Raw genomic sequence first — 19,036 nt, forward strand, 5'->3', positions numbered from 1 at the left:
TGAGCTGTTGAACTCAAGCCCTGTCTACTCTCTTGATTGGATGAAAAGGGTTCTGCGGCACCGTTTGAAGTGCAGCAGTGAAATTCTCTCCTCGCCAACATCCAACTCTCAACCAAAAAAACCAGAAAACATTGCTTTCATCTTGTGGTTGCCTGTGGGACTTCACTTCTGCAAAAATTGACATTTTTTTTTACATTATGACAGTGATCGCACTTCAAAAAATTCTTAATTGGCTGGGAAGCACCTGGGGATGTACTGAGATTGCAAAAGATGCTAATAAATGCAAGTTCTATTTCTGTTCTGTGATTGGTGAGGTAGCACTAAACAGCAATTCATTATATTTGGCCATCAAATATATAGAATCATAGATGGAGGCCATTTGGCCCATCGAGTCTGTACCAACAACAATCCCACCCAGGTCCTACTCCCATAACATCACACATTTACCCTGATAGACACCTGACACAAAAGGGCAATTTAGCATGGCCAATCTACTTAAATCAGACACCATAGGAGTGTGGGAGGAAACCAGAGCACCCGGAGGAACCCCACGCTCACACGGGAAGAATGAGCAAACTCCACACAGACAGTTACCAAAGGCTGGGATTGAACCTGGATCCTGGCACTGTGAGGCAGCAGTGCTAACCACTGTGCCACCATGCCGTCCTGCTCTGATGAACAGTCATCCTGACTCGAAATGTTGGCTCTGTTCTCTTTCCGCAAATGCTGTCAGACACAGAATCATACAGTTCAGGAGAAGGCTATTTGGCCTATTGAATCTGCACCAACAACAATTCGACCCAGGCCCTATCCCCATAACCTTACCCCAGTTCGTCCCTCTGACAATTTAGCATGGCCAATCCACCTAACCCGCACATCTTTGGACTGTAGGAGAAAACCAGAGCACCCAAAGGAAATCCACGCAGACACAGGAGGAGAACGTGCAGAGATTCTGCACCGATAGTAACACAAGCCGGGAATTGAACCTGGGTCCCTGGTACTGTGAGACAGTAATGCTAACCACTGTGCCACTGTACTGCCTTGAAGATTTTCCTGCTGAGATTTTCCAGCATTTTCTGTTTTTAAGGTAGTTAATGATCTCAATCTCAGCCACAAATATGGGGGGGTGGGGGAGTGGGAGGGGTGTAAATATTAACTTTGGCCTATTTCCCAGTATAAATTGGGAGTCCACATCTTGTCCAACTCTGAAGTGGTCTGCCCAAGGATCACTGTAAATTGGTCCTCAGTAACATTTTAATAATTCCTGAGAGTCCTTGTCAAACATCCAAATGCAACACGCCAGTTTGTCACCCTTGAATTTGGGCCAACTGCTATGTCCATCAATCACTCTGAAGTGTCTCCTTACGAAGAGAGCTCAGGAGAACAGGCCAGCGTTCACAAGGCTATTGTGGTTTGCAATAATGTGAACAAGCCAGATCTCCTTATTCTTCTCCCAGCTCGAGATGAAGATATCTATATAATTATCTGATTTCTGAAATGGGCCTTAAAGCAAGCACAACAGGGCCTAAGGCGACATGGTGGCACACTGGTTAGCACTGCTGCCTCAGAGTGCTTTCCAGCTTTAGGTGACTGTCTGTGTGGAATCTGCATATTCTGTCCATGTCTGTGTGGGCTTCCTCTGACAGCTTCTCCCAACACTCCAAAAACATGCAAGTTAGGTACATTGGCCGTGTTAAATTGTCCCTTAATGTCAAGGCGATTAGAGGGGTAAATGCCTGGAGTTATGGGAATAAGGCCTGGATGGAACTGTTGTAGGTGTTGGCCCGAATGGCCTCCTTCTACACTGCAGCAATTCTGCGATTCTAATGCCTGTTTGAGACAACAACCAGGGATGCCTAAAAGAAATATTTAACCTGCCTTTCAGGTATTTTTGACACATAGCCCTGGCAAAGCTATATTTTTGCCCCTCTTTTCCAACCAGGAAACAAACTGAACATATTTTAATTTCATCTCCTTGACTGGGTCTTTGTACAGTTAAGGTTGATTGCTATCATTTTATTAACATTCTAAGTGATAGGATTGTAACATGTGAAACATCAAGATTTCACTGCTGAGATCATTCATTGTTTCCATATTTAAGCTGACAAACCTGACCAACTGCTTTCATTGTTACATCCCCTCCTTCTCACCTGCTTCATACATGACATTTATTTAAAGGTCGGACTCCATTTCGTAACAACTTCGGAATTTTTGCTTTGTTTGGATCTATCCATTAAAAAAAAAACATGATTTAACAAGTGCTATCTGTCCACATACAGCATGCTTGGCTTCATTGGCCGGGGCATTGAGTTTAAAAATTAGCAAGTCATGTTGCAGCTTTATAGAACCTTAGTTAGGTTGCACTTGGAATACAGTGTTCAATTCTGGTCACCACACTACAAGAAGGAGGTGGAGGCTTTGGAGAGGGTACAGAAAAAATGTACCAAGATGTTGCCTGGTGTAGAGGTCATTAGCTATGAGAAGAGGTTGGAGAAGCTTGTTTTTTTCCCGCTGGAATGACAGAGTTGACCGGGGGGCGGAGGGGGTGGAGTCTACAAGTTTATGAGGGGCATGGACAGAATGGATAATCAGAAGCTTTTTTCCCCAGAATGGAAGAGTTAATTGCTAGGAGACATAATTAAAGGTGCGAGGGGCAAGGCTTAAAGGAGATGTGTGAGGCAGGCTTTTTACGCAGAGACTAGCGAGTGCCTGGAACTTGTGGCCAGGGAAAGTAGTGGAAGCAGATACAATAGCGGCCTTTAAGGGGCGTCTTGACAAATACATGAATATGAAGGGAATTAAGTGATATGGTCCTCGGAAGGTAGGTAGTTTTAGTTCAGATGGACAGAATGGTCGGTGCAGGTTTGGAGGGCTGAAGGACCTATTTCTGTGCTGTAATTTTCTTTGTTCTAGATATGTTATTTGATTACATGAACTGTATCAGAGAACATTGTGATACATTCCTAGTTGCTACTTTGTTACAAGTGCTGGACTTTACAAGATGGTTATGTTTTAAAATGTCTCCTTTAACTTAAGGTAAAATTGAGAATTCCAAAAGAATTTCCCAGCTCAGAGACACACTTATGTGATCTGATTACCATTGAGGTGAAATTCAAACAGAAACCTATTGAAATTAAGCGGTAGTTTCCATACTTTCCCATAGTGACTCACAGTAAAGGGAGCGTCTGCTTTTGTGACACACAGATGAAAAGAAAAAGCAATGAGTGTTGTGTTGATGAATAAATCACCTACTGTTATGGAGAAGCAGGATGCTTGTAAGAATTTGTTTTCTATTTGAAAGGAAGGGAACAGAACAGGCCAGACTTTTGGAGATCGAAGAAACAAGAGGTGGGATTTTACGGGTTCGGGATGAGTCAGGCCGTGAAATCCCGCCCAAGGTCAATGGACCTTTCCATTGTCTGCCCCTCACCGGCTCCGATTCCCATAGGGGACAGAGCAGTAAAATTCTGACCAAGGAATCACCAAGGAGCCTTGATGTTAACAGTTGGTTCTGGAAGACTGAGACTGAACGGAATGACTTTTGAAGGATACTGACAGTTGTGATCTAGCACGGGAGGGAGAAGTGTTTGGGAGTTAGAAGTAATATTGGACACGTTCTTGGAATGTTGCACATCTGTTAGGAGTGCAATGCACTGTCAAAGGAATTGTAGCAAGTATTTTGAGTGTGTTAGTTTGTTAACGTGGAAGTGTCTTTTTGATGCTGTATTAGTTGCCAGTTAACTAATGTTTGATCTATATTGATATTTGGTGTGTTTGTTACAGTAAAAGTCTTAAAATATATAATCATGATCATCGGTTATTCGGGCAATTTAATTTTTATAAAATTATGGTCGCTACAGGAATCACAACAACTTGGAAGACAAGCTGGAAGAGAGTAAATCTATTTGCAGATGCTGTAGAACAATGTGAGTGGTTGAGTCCTACTATACTGGAGTATATATTCCTAATCATACTGATTCAAGGAAAATACAGATTTTGGCATCTACTGCCAAGAGCATAGTGAAAATGGATAAATGTTGTCAATCAAAACAATTGATTAGAATCTGCAAACATGTTTAAAGTTTATTTATTATCATAAGTAGGCTTATATTAACACTGCAACGATCTTACTGAGAAAATCCCCTAGTCGCCACACTCCGGCGCCTGTTCAGGTACACCTAGGGAGAATTTAGCATGGCCAATGCACCTAAAGAGCACATCTTTCAGACTGTGGGAGGAAGCTCACGCAGACACAGAGAAAATGTGCAGACTCTGCACGGACAGTGACCCAAGTCGGGGGTTGAATCTGGGTCCCTGGTGCTGTGAGGCAGCAGAGCTAACCACTGTGCCACCACCGTGTTGCCCCCAGGTCCGTTGATTGGATAGCTGGCACTTGAAGAATGGTCCATTATGTACAGAGGGCTAACAACAACTGTAGAATTGTGTCCCGTATGAGTCACCATCTTCAGCAGCAGAGGGGCGAAAACTGGGAACGGAATGACTGGGATGCAAGTTGTGGTTTTGTAGCTAAGAGTCCTGTATTCTGGTTTTGGCAATCTATGAATGTTTGCTTAAAGGGAACATTTATTCAGGCACCAACATACTTCCCATATATGCTAATAAGAAAGTCTGCCAGTTGATGGGAATAGTTTAGGTATCAGTCGCTATTTTCTAGACATGATCCCCACCCAGTGCTGTCACTCATTCATTATTGGGTTAGCAGATGTAAGTATTTTTAATACAGGTAATGTTTCTTTGTAGTTAATAAAACTAGTTGTTTCAAAAGCATATATGTTTATATGGCTCCTTCATACTGGCAAAACGTCCCAAGGTGCTTCTTATTTAGGGATGTAGTTTTAAGGTGCAGTGTTAAGGAGTTCTGGAATGTGGGGGAAGAAGGCTGCAGCCCAGACTTAGAAGAGCAGTGATTGAAAGAAGACTGCAAAAGGTAGAGTAAAGCTACATAGACAAGAATAATGACTTTGACTCAATGCTTTGAGTAAGTGGTGTGAGCAAGAATGGATGATGGAGGAGTAATATCCAGTGATAGACTATGTCCCAAATTTTCACAAAGCTGGCAGGATGAAGTGTTTTAGCCAAAATGGCACCTGATCCCCAGTTCTGCAACTTCTGTGTCTGAAACCCGGCACCCACCATTTTTCCTTGAGCAGGAGTGAACGGAGGTGGATTGTAGTTTTCACATCTGTGGATCACAGAGGCTGATGCACATATACAAGTGTGTCTTCAAACAGATGCAGTTTCCAAATCTGGGATATCCAGAATATGATTCATCAGTTGTAGACATTTGAGAAAAAGAAGTTGAGCCCTTGGCTCAATATGCCCTGTTTGTGAACAGCACTCCCATTTACCTGATGAAGGAGCAATGCTCTGAAAGCTAGTGGCTTTTGCTATCAAATAAACCTGTTGGATTTTAACTTGGAGTTATGAGACTTCTTACTGTGTTTACCCGAGTCCAATGCCGGTATCGCTATATCACATATTCCACTTAACAGCCTGGAGAACATCCAGGTGAGTGTTTTGTATGTAATGTTAGTTTTTTTAACTTTTGAGAAGTACTTTTCTTGTATATTTGAGGAACACTATTTTCAATAAATATTTCAATATACACAACTGGAATTCTGTTCAAGTATCATTTGGACTCAAAATGATAACCCTGCTTCTCTTTACAGATTCTAACAGACCCGTTTGTCCAATATTTATTCCGTTTTTATACTGGATTTCCCTCTGTATTTAACATGTTCTTGATGAGGATGATCGTTTAAGTAATTACACAGAGGAAACTAATGCTTCTGTAGTAACCATAAATTTAACTGCTAGCAATTTTACAATCTACTGTAAATTTGACCAGATTTTGGTACATTGCCATTTATGAACTTAAACTTGTATATTTGTAACTTTCTTCTCATTGGAAAATAAAACCCAACATTTTTGCCTTTGAAAATAACCATAGAACAATAGAATCCCTACTGTGCAAAAGACGACCATTTGGCCCATCGAGTTTGCACTGGCTCTTTCATTTGCTTCTGTCGAGAAAAAGATGAAAAAGTCTGAGGTCACATACCAACTGACTCAAGAACAGCTTCTTCCCTGCTGCCGTCAGAGTTTTGAGTGGATTTACCCTGCATTAAATTGGTCTTACTCTACACCCTAGCTATGACTGTAACACTACATTCTGCACTTGCTCCTTTCCTTCTCCCCTATGTAAAATATGCTCTGTCTCTTTCCCAAGAAACAACACATGAGTCCAAAGATATGCGGGTTAGGTTGAATGGCCATGCTAAAATTGCCTCTTGGTGTCCTGAGATGCGTAGGTTAGAGGGATTAGTGGGTAGATATGTAGGGATATGGAGGTAGGGTGTGGGTGGGATTGTGGTCAGTGCAGACTCGTTGTGCCAAATGACCTGTGATTCTATGAAAACTTTTCACTCTATACTAATACAGTAAATTCATTGCAAGCCTACTTATGACACTAAAAAATTCATAGGATCAAGAGAAACCAGAGTGTACTACTACTACTAATAATATTAATGTATACTAATACATGTGGCAATACATCAAAAGAAAGAGCATCTGACCCAAGCCCATCTCTTATCCTAACCCCGTAGCATTCATTATGGCTAGTCAACCTAACCTACACATCTTGGGACACTAAGGGGCAATTTAGCATGGCCTGTCAACCTAACCCACACATCTTTGGACTGTGAGAGGAAACCAGAGCACCCGTAGCAAACCCAGGCAGACACGGGGAAAAATGTGCAAACTCCACACAGACTGTGACCCGAGGTCAGAATCGAATCCGGGTCCCTGGCACTGTAAGGCAGCAGTGCTAACCACTGTCTCACTTGCAGTTCAAAACCACAAAAAAAACTCAAAGTGGCAGCCTAATTAACATTTATTTTATTCAAGGCAGCATCTTTGATGTACAGTAATTAATTTCATTCATGGTAGCATGCTATACCTCTGCTCTGTGTAGTCTGCACTGAGCTTTCCACACTTTTGTCCTTGCTTATTTTAGCCTGGAAGACCTTGACATCCTAACACAGCTCTTTTGTTTCACGCTGATGCTGTGAATAACAGTAAGAAAATCAATGATTCACCCAATACACTTTCCCTTCTGTCAATCATTTATCCCACATGTAAGAGCAGCTGTTAAACAAGATTGTTAATGGATTCAGTGTAAGGTCAATAACTAAGTAAGAAACAGAACAGAATAAGATGCCTGTTCCATCCCTCTGTACGTCAATCATTTAAACTTGCTCCACTGAAAATATCCGATATGATGACGCAGGATTTTAACTTTTAACAATCATTTGTCACATATTCCTCGTTCATTGAAAAAGCGGCAGTCTCCAATTTCTGCAAGTGATGCTATATTCTGCAAACGGCCATCAGATTGTAAGAAATAGGAGAGGAGAATAGGCCATTCAGCCCATCAAGCCTGTGCCAAGAAAATTATAGGTGGCACAATGGTTAGCACCACTGCCTCACAGCGCCAGGGACCCAAATTCAATTCTTGGCTTGGGTCCCTGCCTGTGGAGTTTCAAGTTTTCCCCACGACTGCGTGGGTTTCCTCCGGGTGCTCTGGTTTCCTCCCACAGTCTGAAAGACATGTTGGTTAGGTGCATTGACCTGAACAGGCGCTGGAGTGTGGTGACTAGCGGAATTTCACAGTAACTTTATTGCAGTGTTAACGTAAGCCTTACTTGTGACTAATAAATTAACTGCATTTTCCAGCCTATCTCCCTTAACCCTTGACTCCTTTATCAATCAACAATGTGTCTTACTGTGTTTTGAATATACTCAATTTAAAGTTTATTCATTGGTGTCACAAGTAGGCTTACATTAACACTGCAATGAAGTCACTGTGAAAATCTACTATTCTGGCGCCTGTTTGGGTACACTGAGGGAGAATTTAGCAAGGTTAATGCACCTAACCAGCACTTCTTTTGGACTATGGAAGGAAACCGGAGCACCCGGAGAAAACTCATGCAGACATGGGGAGAACATGCAGACTCCGAACAGACACTGGCTCAAGCCAGGAATCGAACCCGGGTCCCTGGCATTGTGAGGCAGAACGACCCAGTCACCACTCTCCTCCAGGGACGTGTGTTCAATTGCAGCTTGGGTCACTGTCTGTGTGGAGTTCGCACATTCTCCCTGTGTCTACATGGGTTTCCTCCAGGTAATCCGGTTTCTTCCCACGGTCCAAATATGTGCAGGTTAGGTTGATTAGCCATGCTCAATTGCCCCTTAAAGTCCTGGGATGTGCACGTTAGAGGGATTAGCAGGGTAAGTATGTAGGGTTACAGGAATAGGGTCTGGGGTGTGATTGTTGTCAGTGCAGATTCAATGGGCCAAATGGCCTCCATCTGCACTGTAAGGATTCTATGACCCTTGAAATTCCCCTACATACCAAATTCCTGGATTCAGTCTCAAGCACTTAGCTTTGTGCTTAAAACATTTGTACAGAAAATATACTTTGGATCCAAGTAACAATCTGCAAAACAATCAGCGAACCCAGCTAAAAGAAAATTCACTATTCTTATTTATTGTACTGGATTGCTTGCCGTGCAGGTCATTGTTTGCCCGTTGAAGTGCAGGAAATGCAAATCTTAAAGTGCTGTTACTTTCTTTCTGAGATTCCCCACCCCAGATTTCACTTTACATTTATTACCAGTTACGCCGAAAGACCATAATTTATACTGCATTACCAAGCAGCCTCAAACCACTCTGGCAGCCCTGGCAATTGAGATGATGACACCACACACAAAAAAAAGATTTGTTTGACACTCGAACTGTGTTGACCAAGGGCCACAAATAAAAGGTTTTCTGAGTTCTTGCGGATTACCTTTCAATTCCAGGAATACCTTCTGGCTGAAGTGTTGGCAGTAAGTCTGAACTGCACTGAATGCGGAAACAAATACTGTTGACAGCCTTCACTGCTGGGGAATCCACCTTCGCATGAAAATACAAATCCGTGGTACAAATGCAAAGCGACGGTGAAAACAAACTGGCAATGGCGTGGCTCAGGAAGAAAGTTAAGAGGGCAGGTATGTTGTTAAGTGAATCACTAAGTAATCAAGTTTCAAACTTTTTTTGTGTGTGTTGAACCTTTAGGTGGATTACCCCACAGCTGAGCAAATGCAGTCATTAAATAATTGCTTACTTAAAAAAAATGTTGAATTGTGACAAGTTTGGTACGTATCCCCTTAATCTTAGCACTCTCAAATGTTAATATAATAGGTCCTCAAGCCGATAATAGGATTTGATGGGGGAATTAATCCGCATTAAGAGGGGATATTTTTAAAATGAGAGCTCGGCCATTCAGGAGTGAAATCCGGAAGCATCTTTTCGCACAAGGAGCAACTTAAATAGAATCCCTACTGTGCAGAAGCAGCCCAATTGGCTCATCAAGCCTGCACCAACCACAACCCACCCAGGCCCTATCTCCCTAATCCTACATATTTACTCTGCTAGTCCCTCTAACACCAAGGAGCAATTTACCATGACCACTCAGTCTAACCTACACATCTTTGGACTGTGGGAGGAAACCCATGCAGACACGGGGAGAATATGCAAACTCCACGCAGACAGTCACTCAAGGGCAGAATTGAACCTGGGTCACTGGAGCCATGAGACAGCAATGCTAACCACTGAGCCAACATGCAGCCCAATGTGGAACACTGATCTCAAAGACCGTGGATGATTCTTCAGCTGAAAATTCTAAATTAGATTCCAGTCCATATTGTGTTAGTGGACCCTGACCAGGACTTTGGAAAAACATATAGTTGAGTTCCAGTGTCCCACCGGGATTCCAGATAACGATTCAGTGACCATTGTTAGAAAGTGAACACGTCACTTCAGTTGAGTGTTCAGTGCACATTGGTTCACATGTCTTTTCCAAGAGGCATTGGAACATTGCCATTGTTGGTGCAATCACCTATCAACATGACTTCAGAAGAGAAGGGAAGGCAAGAGTTTGGGGCTAGGCAACCACTGGATAGCATTGTAAATTATTACACTTAACAGCAGCACAGCACTCTGCCCGCACCCAATAACTGAGGATGGTGAGCGAGGTACATAGAAATAATGAGGGGAGAGTGTTGCAAAATGAGGGTTACAATAATGTTTATAGCAGGCTTTTGATAGCAGTAATGCGCTTAACTTAGGGAGATGGCTTCTGGGGGCATAGATGTAGTTATTGAAGAATGCATCACCTGCAGATCAAGTGTAGGGTAAACAGGAAGACTCAAAAGGGAATAGTGGGTATAGCTGGAACAGACAAGGCACAGAATGGATGCCAAGAATCCTGAACTCAACATTGTAGGAGAAAGGGTACTAGATTTTTACTGTTGAGGCAATCGGGAGATTTCCTGCCTCACTAGACAAACCCAGTTATACCCAATGTTTGCTGTGGGGAAGTGAAGACAGGAATCAGATCTGTCCACTTTGGAAGCAATTCCAAGGCAGCCGGGGTATGGGATAGAGATGTGAGTTGATTAGAAGCCCTGCCTCGGCTCTCCTGGACTTTGTCCCAGATGTTTTAGAAGCTGTTGGGCCCTCCAGCTCTCTTCCTTCAAACCCTCACCCAATCCCTTATTTGGTCATACCTGCATGCCACTTCCATTCCAACTCATGGCCCTCATCTACCCCTATGACCTTTCACCCAATATCCATCATGGTCAGACATCAGGAGATGAATAATAAAAAAAACACTACCACTATAATATAGGCAGCATGATGGTGTAGTGGTTAGCACTGCTACCTCACATGCTAGGGACCAGGGTTCAGTTCCCGTCTTGGGCCAGTGCGTGGGTGGAGTTTGCACCTTCTCCCCTTGTCTGCGTTAGTTTCCTCTGGGTGCTCCGGTTTCCACCCACAATCCGAAAAATGTACTGGTTAGGTGGATTGGCTATGCTAAATTCTCTCTCAGTGCACCAAATAGGTGCCGGAGTGTGGTGATGAGGGGATTTTCAGAGCAACTTCATTGCAGTGTTAATGTAAGCCTATTTGTGACTAATTAATGAACCTTGTTTTATTAACATAGCTCTTATTCAAATTTGATAATGAAAATAATCTCCCATTTAAAGTGGTTAATCTCCCATAAAAGGTATTTATTTAGGTGCCACATCAAAGTGAGCTGATCCTTTAGCAGCTTATCTAAACTATCAAACTGTGACCTCCAAGTCCCCTGCTGAGATAACTGTAGCCTTCTGCAATTATTAAAGCTTTCATAATGAATAGTACTTAGAGAAATGTCAACAAATGTCACAATTATAAATAGTGAAAAAAAAATATAAAGTACACCACACGGCCTGTCAATTAAAGCAGTCTAGTAGAGAGAATCTTTTTGAACTTGCATTGACAAACGTAGCCTATTTTTTCATGTTTAAAGAGTGGGGGATTTAATATAATTTCAGATCATGACATTTATCTGCCTCCCTACAAGACCATTTATGTGCATTCCATCAGTTTGTGACTCCCACACTGTGGGTTGAGGCCTTTTGACCTGCCAAAATGAACTTAGCAGTAAGTTTAACGACTGCTGAATTATTCCATCGTGAGTCAAGGCTTTCCCCCTTCTAGTAAAAACTGGATATGTTGGTCATGGAGGCAGGAGTTTCACATCCAGTTTCAACCGTCCTCATGTGTGCGGAGCTTGGCTATCAGTTTTTGCTCAGCGACTCTGCGCTGTCATATGTCATGAAGTCCGCCTTGGAAAATGCTTACCGAAGATCAGAGACCGAATGCCCGTGACCGCTGAAGTGTTCCCTAACAGGAAGAGAACATGGTACATTGAGGAGACCATGTAGACGCTACGACAACGGATGAACGAACACCGCTCGACAATCACCAGGCAAGACTGTTCTGTTCTGGGGGGGCACTTCAGCGGTCATGGGCATTCAGCTTCAGATTTTTGGGTAAGCGTTCTCCAAGGCAGCCTTCATGACACACAACTGTGTAGAGTCGCTGAGCAGAAACTGATAGCCAAGTTCTGTACACATGAGGACGGCCTCAGCCAGGATCTTGGGTTCATGTCACACTATCTGTAATCCCCACAACTTGCCTGGGCTTGCAAAATCTCACTAACTTTCCTGTCTGGAAACAATACACATCTTTTTAACCTGCACTTAATGCTCTTTTCACTCACATTGTCTGTATCTTTAAGACTTGATTAGCTGTAAAGACTTGCATTCGTGTAAATTGTGTTTGTGATCAGAACCCCCACCCACCTGATGAAGGAGCAGCCAGTCCCGAAAGCTAGTGGTGTTTCCTACAAGTAAACTTGTTGGACTTTAACCTGGTGTGGTGAGACTTCTTACTGTGTTTATCCCAGTCCAACGTCGGCATCGCCACACCAGCGAATTGAGATAGGCCTTCTAACTAACCACCCTGGCAATTGTCCTCCCTGTGATCTATTCCCAGGATCAGTGTGTTCACACCTGCCTGGAGTGAAAACTGGGTAAACAGGGCCCCTGTTAAACTGAGGCACATCTGCTAATATGGTACATTCTCAGAATATTCAAGTCCTTTGAATCACATGAATGTTGAAAAATTCAACTTGTGATTCCTGGTGGGGGTTAATGAGTCATTGCTTCCTTTTCATGTAATGCATGTGCAAATTACAACATAATAAGCAGTTGGGAATTAGCAGTACTTTTCAATAGATTTTAAATTACAAAAAGGCTAAACATGTCTCATTCGAAAGTAGAGTGAAGTTAAAAAAAAAAAGTTGGTGTATCCATACATTGCCTAACTGTATAGATATTACACACTAACCTTTGAGGTTTGTTCTGAATGCATGCAGACTATTTGTGAAGGAATCCTTAAATCCCATTGGTTAGACATAGTATTGTGAATTCAGGATAATGATTTGTATCTGAAATTAGCCATATACTACGGTGAAGCAGGCAAGACTTTCCTCAATCCTCCCACAAGGTAAACGGAAACGTAAAAAGTAGAAGCAGGAGTCAGCCATTCGGCCCTTCATGCCTAGCCCGCCATTCATTTTGATCATCAAATTCAACATGCTGATCCTTTTGAAAGAAAGTACAACTTACGGCACAGTAGTGCTGCTGCCTCACAGCACTGGGGACCTGGGTTTGATTCCTGGCTTGTGCGGAGCTTGCACGTTCTCAAGACTGCAAGGAACTACAAAAGGTCATGAATGTAGCCCAATCCATCGCAGAAACCAGCCTCCCATCCACTGTCTCTGTCTACACTTCCCGCTGCCTCAGCAAAGCAGCCAGCATAATTAAGGACCCCACACACCCCAGACATTCTCTCTTCCACCTTCTCCCTTTGGGAAAAAGATACAAAAGTCTGAGGTCATGTACCAACTGACTCAAGAACAGCTTCTTCCATGCTGCTGTCAAGAGTTTTGATTGGATTTCCCCTGCATTAAGTTGATCTCTCTCTACACCCTAGCTATGACTGTAACACTACATTCTGTACTCTCTCGTTTCCTTCTCTAGGAACAGTATGTTTTGTCAGTATAGCACGCAAGAAACAATACTTTTCACTATGTTAATACATGTGACAACAATAAATCAAATCAAAGTCTGCTCCGGATGCTCTGGTTACCTCCCACAGTGCAGAAGATGTGCAGGTTAGATGGATTGGCTATGCTATATTGCCCCTTAATATCAGGGGAGCTAGCAAGGTTAAATGTAGCAGCTATGGGGATATGACCTGGGTAGGATTGTGGTTGGTACAGACTCAGTGGGGCAAATGGCCTTCTTCTGCACCATGAGATCCTATGATTCTGTGACTCCAGACAATCTGTACGCATATCCTACTGACTTGGGTAGCAGGGCACCATCAGAGTCTGAAATTGTAGGGGCAATGCAAGGAAACACAAGTTTACTTTCTTAACAAAACAGTCAGGGACAGAAAACAACAAATCTAACTTTGGTGACATTTTCTCCACATTAAAAAAAATGGCCTTTGTACTCAGTAAACAGGACCTTCTCTGGTAAGATCCATAAAATATGGAATGTGGACCTGACCAAAATTCCTAAACAGAATAGGAAGCAATCTTTACCTTTTGTGTCACTCAATATGATGCACTGCAGAACATGTTAAAGACCCACAATACTGTACAAAGCATAGAAATGGTGCCTAAGGTTCAGATCCATAAATTTATCCCAAGAAAGCCACAGCAAATTAAGATACTAGGAAATAGCCATATTGCTACAGCTCCTTAACAAGACACACATACTGCAAGTTAACGATAATATTCATCTTTGCTGGCTCAAGGGGTGAAAGTTTATGATTTATTTTCCTCAAAGTGCCAATTCAGGCAAGAAAAATGGTGTGTAGCCTACTGGGCTATGGTGCCGGCTTTTACCTCCAAATATTTGAACACTTGAGGCGGGGGGAAAACACCAAGACGTGGGTCTCACAACATCGTGCTGGTGAGGCGAGGTGGGGTCTAAAAGACTTAGGATTCTGAGAGATCAGGGTGGCCTTTTAAAAAATAGAATCACCCCATGAACACGGACCTTCCCTATGCCAATGGAAACCCACCCTACCACTCTCCCCAGGCAGTGCACGGAATGATCCCTTCCCTCGATTTATCATTGTCACATGAAGTATACAGTGAAAAGTATTGTTTCTTGCGCACTCTACAGACAAAGCATACGATACACGAGAAGGAGAGAGTGCAGAATGTAATGTTACAGTCATAGCCAGGGTGTAGAGAAAGGTCAACTTAATGCGAGGTAGATCCATTCAAAAATCTGATGGTAGCAGGGAAGAAACTGTTCTTGAGTCAGTTGGTGACTTCAGGCTTTCATATCTTTTTCCTGATGGAAGGAAGTGGAAGAGAGAACATCCAGGGTGTGTAGCGTCCTTTTCTGAGGCAACAGGAAATGTAGAGTCAATGGAAAGGAAGCTGGTTTGCATGATGCAATGGGCTTTGTTCATGACCTTTTTTTTTGTAATCTTGGACAGAGCAGGAGCCATCCCAAGCTTTGATAAAACCAGAAAATGCTTTCTATGATGCATCTATAAAAGTTGAAGTCGTAGCAGACATGCCAAATTTCCTTAACCTTCTGAGAAAGTAGGGGCTTTGTGGATTTTACCTATAAACGGCAGCATAGAGGGATTAGGGTATATGTTGGTGATCTGGACATTTAGAAACTTGAACCTCCTGACCATTTCTACTTCGTCCCTGTTGATGTAAACAGGGGCATGTCCTCTTCCCTGAAGTTGATAACTATCTCCTCTGTTGTTGACATTGAGGGAGAGATTGTTAGCACATTAGTTCACCAGATTTGCTATCTCTTGCCTGTACTCTATCATTGTTTGAGATCCAATCCACTATGGTGATATCAAATTTGAAAATTAAAGTTGAGAGGTATTTGGCCACACAATCATCAATATATAAAGGAGTATAGTAAAGGGCTGAGGACGCAGCCTTGATAAGGATGATCAGGGAGGTGGTGTTGTTGCCTACCCTAACTGACTGCTGTCTAGAATCCAGAGGGAGGAGCTGTCCCCAGGCCTCAGACTTGAGCCAAGTTTTGTCAGAATAATAGTGTTGAAGGCTGAGCTGCAGTCAATAATTTGGAGTCTGACATAGATGTCTTGTTTATCCAAATGTTCCACAGTTGAGTGTAGGGGCAGGAAGATGGCATCTGCTGTGGACCTGTTATGGTGATAGGCAAAGTACTGGATCCACACAATCTGGGAGGACAGAATTACTTTGTGCACTTCATAATGATGGCTGTCAGAGCCAATAGTCATCAAGGCATGTTGCCTGGATTTTCTTTGGTACAAGGATGATGGTCATCTTAAAACAGTCTGTTGTAAAAGAGAGGTTGAAGAGGCAAATACCTCTGCCAGCTGGTCTGCAGAGGATCAAGTGCTAGCCTGTGTACCCATTCAGGCTAAATCGCTTTCCGTGGACTGACTTTCAAGTAGGCTGCTCTGACGTCTGTGGCGGTGATCTCAGATACAAATTCAGCCAGCACTTCCAGCATAGAGTGTGCTCTTGCCGACCCCTTGCTCAGAACAGGCATAGAATGCAAAAAAGCACATTGGAAAGGGGTGCATTGGTGCCAGCAAATATAAATGCCTTCATTTCATAGCCTGCCATGTCTTAAGGACCTTGCCAAATAGTGGCAGCCCATGTGGCTAGTCTGAGACTCTAGCTAGGTCCAGTACTGTCTCATGGCATCACCGGCTGTCCTTATCTGTGCACGCCTGACAGGATCTGTTCACCAATTCTTCGATTTTCAAAACCTGGCCACATTGACATGATGTCTTTCAAACTGCCGGTTGGGGTAGGGGATGTGGAGATCTGCTTATCATATTTTAATTATAATGGTGTTCCCGTCATTGCATGGCAGAAATTCTTATGTCACTGGTGGGTTGCAGGGACCTGGGGGAAATCCTGCCAGTCTAAATGCCATTTTGGGTCTCCTGCTTGATTCTCCACCCCCTCCTCCATTTCCACCCACTGAAAATGAAGGTGGAAAAATCCACCCAAGCATCACATCTCCAAGTGCTAATATTTCTCTTCTGTAGGTTATCAAAATCACTCAATCACCCATGACAGCAGCAGTGCTAGGTTGTTAAGAGCTTAATGCAAGTTACAATGATTACATAGGGAACAAATCCAAGTCAGAACACAAATACACTGGGCTCCTTTAAAAAACAGTTCAAAGCCAAATGCCGTTTTATTGTCAACATAAATGTGCAAACAAGGCACTAAAACTCCGACCTATAGTCAAACTTAGCGCCACATAACTAACATGCTTGTACCGCCAATGATAAATTCTAGCATACCGACAAGAAGTTTCAGTAAAAAAGTATCCCTTATTATACAAACAGGTAAAATACTGGGTAATTATTTACATAATTTACAGGTGAAAAATTTATAATATTCAGTAAAAAAAGTATAAAATAATAAAAAATATAGCAAATTCATTGTACTTCAGAAGGATAGTGTTCTCAAAATAAAATTGTTGGCAATGCTTCTGCTTTGTCCGATGATCAGTTTATGCCGATTTACAACCAGGTAAAAGTATATCCTAAAAAGAAAGAATCAGTTTCTGGAGAACTGAAGCAACACGGCTTTGTGAGGTAGTTTGTTCCAGGTTTTTCTTTGGTACAATAAGTTTCAATGTGGGAGTAGCAGTGTCTACGTATGAACTCTGCATGGTTGAAATGTTGGAGTCCTGCATTTATCAACGGTGTGTTCGTAAGTACTATTGTGTTGCCCAGTAACAGAAAGTGAGGGATTCTCTGACTCTTCTTCAGCCTCAGAGTCCATGTCCAACGAGGCCTGAGGATTATGATGAAGAGTTAATGATGGAGATGCAGCTGGTTGGGTACAGTCAGAAAGAGGACCTTGGAAAGTTCTCCAAGAAGGCTTTCCGAATGTCCCTAGAAACAAACAAAAAAAAGCCAAACGTCAAAGAAGCATGAGATCTTCCAAGTTAGTCGTACCAATTCCAAACACTCAATCTATACAATTTTGCTTTTACCACTAAGTTCTGAATACCAAGTGTCATTTGTGAAAAACACAGGTGTTATGCTTAAGGACATGGAGCAAACAGGTGGTGTAAACATAAAAAACATAGTATAAAATGTCAAGAATAAAGTACTGGAATTGATTCAAGGGATGTGGGGAACAGGTGAGCAAGTGGAGTTCAGAGAGAAGTACAGGCATAATTGTATTGAAATGGCAGAGCAGGTTCAAAGGGCCAAATGGTCTACTCCTACATCGTGTTACCCTGTAACATACAAATACAGATGGACTGTAAATTTAAAAAGGTCTAATGAATGCACAAAACATTTGTGTACCATTTATCCTTTGTCTCATACAAACTTAAAAATTGCAGCAAAAATCTTTGATGTCAACTGGAATATTAGTTTGTCAGTGCAATAGATTTGAAAGCAATCTGGAAAAAAATAATAAAGCAGTTCAATTTGTGTGGTGACATATCTTCCAGAAATGCAAATGGACCACAGTAGCTCCAAGTGTGCTGGTTTTCAAAAGGGAAAAAAAGTCACATGAAGTTACTTCTAAATCGACTGAGGGGTTTTTAAGTTGGCAACATTAGTGTCCAGTGAAAGATGGAGCCTTAAGATAAATTCTTTCCCCTTCATATCCAGTGAAGCAGAAAGGATCTGTAAATTTTTAATCCTGAACAAAAGTAGAATTTGGAAGATTCACTGAACCACAAAAATCAGAGCGTTCTTTGAACATTACTCAAGTTTCTAGTTTAGTTTCGACACAAATCTTTGTCCCTTTTCAACTCAAACCCCAGTCCCACAAAACAAATCTGAATGAGAAATTAGCACAAAGTGTCATGGGACTGATGCTGTAACCAATGGGATCTAATCATATAACAGCACTTTTTTTTCAATTAAATCTAGTAGTTCCAATTTTAGGTCTATATACTTTACTATAGAAATATGATCATATACAAAGAAAAAGGTTCTGAATGTAAGGCAGCATGGTGGTTAGTATCAATTCTGGCCTGGGAGGTGGGGGAGGGCGGGGCGCTGTGTGGATTTGTAAGCTCTCCCAGTGTGTGCATGGGTTTCCTTTGGTGCTCTGGTTTCCTCTTGCAGTCCAAAGATGTGTAGACGATGCGGATTGGCCATGCTAAATTGCCTCTTAAGTATCCCAAGCTCTGTAGATTAGGGGGATTAGTGGGATAAATGGGTGGGGTTGCAGTGATTGGGCAGGGTGAGGGGCCTGGGCACTATGCTCTGTCACAGAGTAGGTGTAGAGTCCATGGGCTGAATGGCCTCCTTCTGCACTGCAGGGATTCTACGTTACTGACTGCTCCTCTGATACCAGCTGAACCATACAGGCTTCAAGATACCAATTTACAATGTCAACTTATAATGAGGCAGTGACTTTAAGAGCCCTAGTTTGCTTCAATGAAGTCGAAAACAAACTGGCCAAGGTTCCTGGTTTTGCATACTTAGCCACTGAGTAACAAAAAAAAGTAGCTGCAGGATTCACACAGATTTACAAAAAAACCATGCGTGT

At 42.4% G+C, this 19,036-nt stretch overlaps 1 protein-coding gene across 1 annotated transcript in view; it reads right to left on the bottom strand.

Annotated features, from left to right (window-relative positions):
- Positions 1-16,682: 16,682 nt before the first annotated feature.
- Positions 16,683-19,036, bottom strand: part of lrig3 (leucine-rich repeats and immunoglobulin-like domains 3) — a 58,201-nt gene continuing 55,847 nt past the window's right edge. Inside the window, exon 19 of the mRNA XM_080191266.1 lies at positions 16,683-17,415. Within this exon, the coding sequence (XP_080047392.1) occupies positions 17,171-17,415 (245 nt within the window). The 3' untranslated portion in view covers positions 16,683-17,170. The remainder of the gene's footprint in view (positions 17,416-19,036) is intronic.

This window comes from Carcharhinus amblyrhynchos, chromosome 6 (assembly GCF_965287045.1).
Source record: "Carcharhinus amblyrhynchos chromosome 6, sCarAmb.v2.hapA, whole genome shotgun sequence".
Classification (NCBI taxonomy): domain Eukaryota; kingdom Metazoa; phylum Chordata; class Chondrichthyes; order Carcharhiniformes; family Carcharhinidae; genus Carcharhinus; species Carcharhinus amblyrhynchos.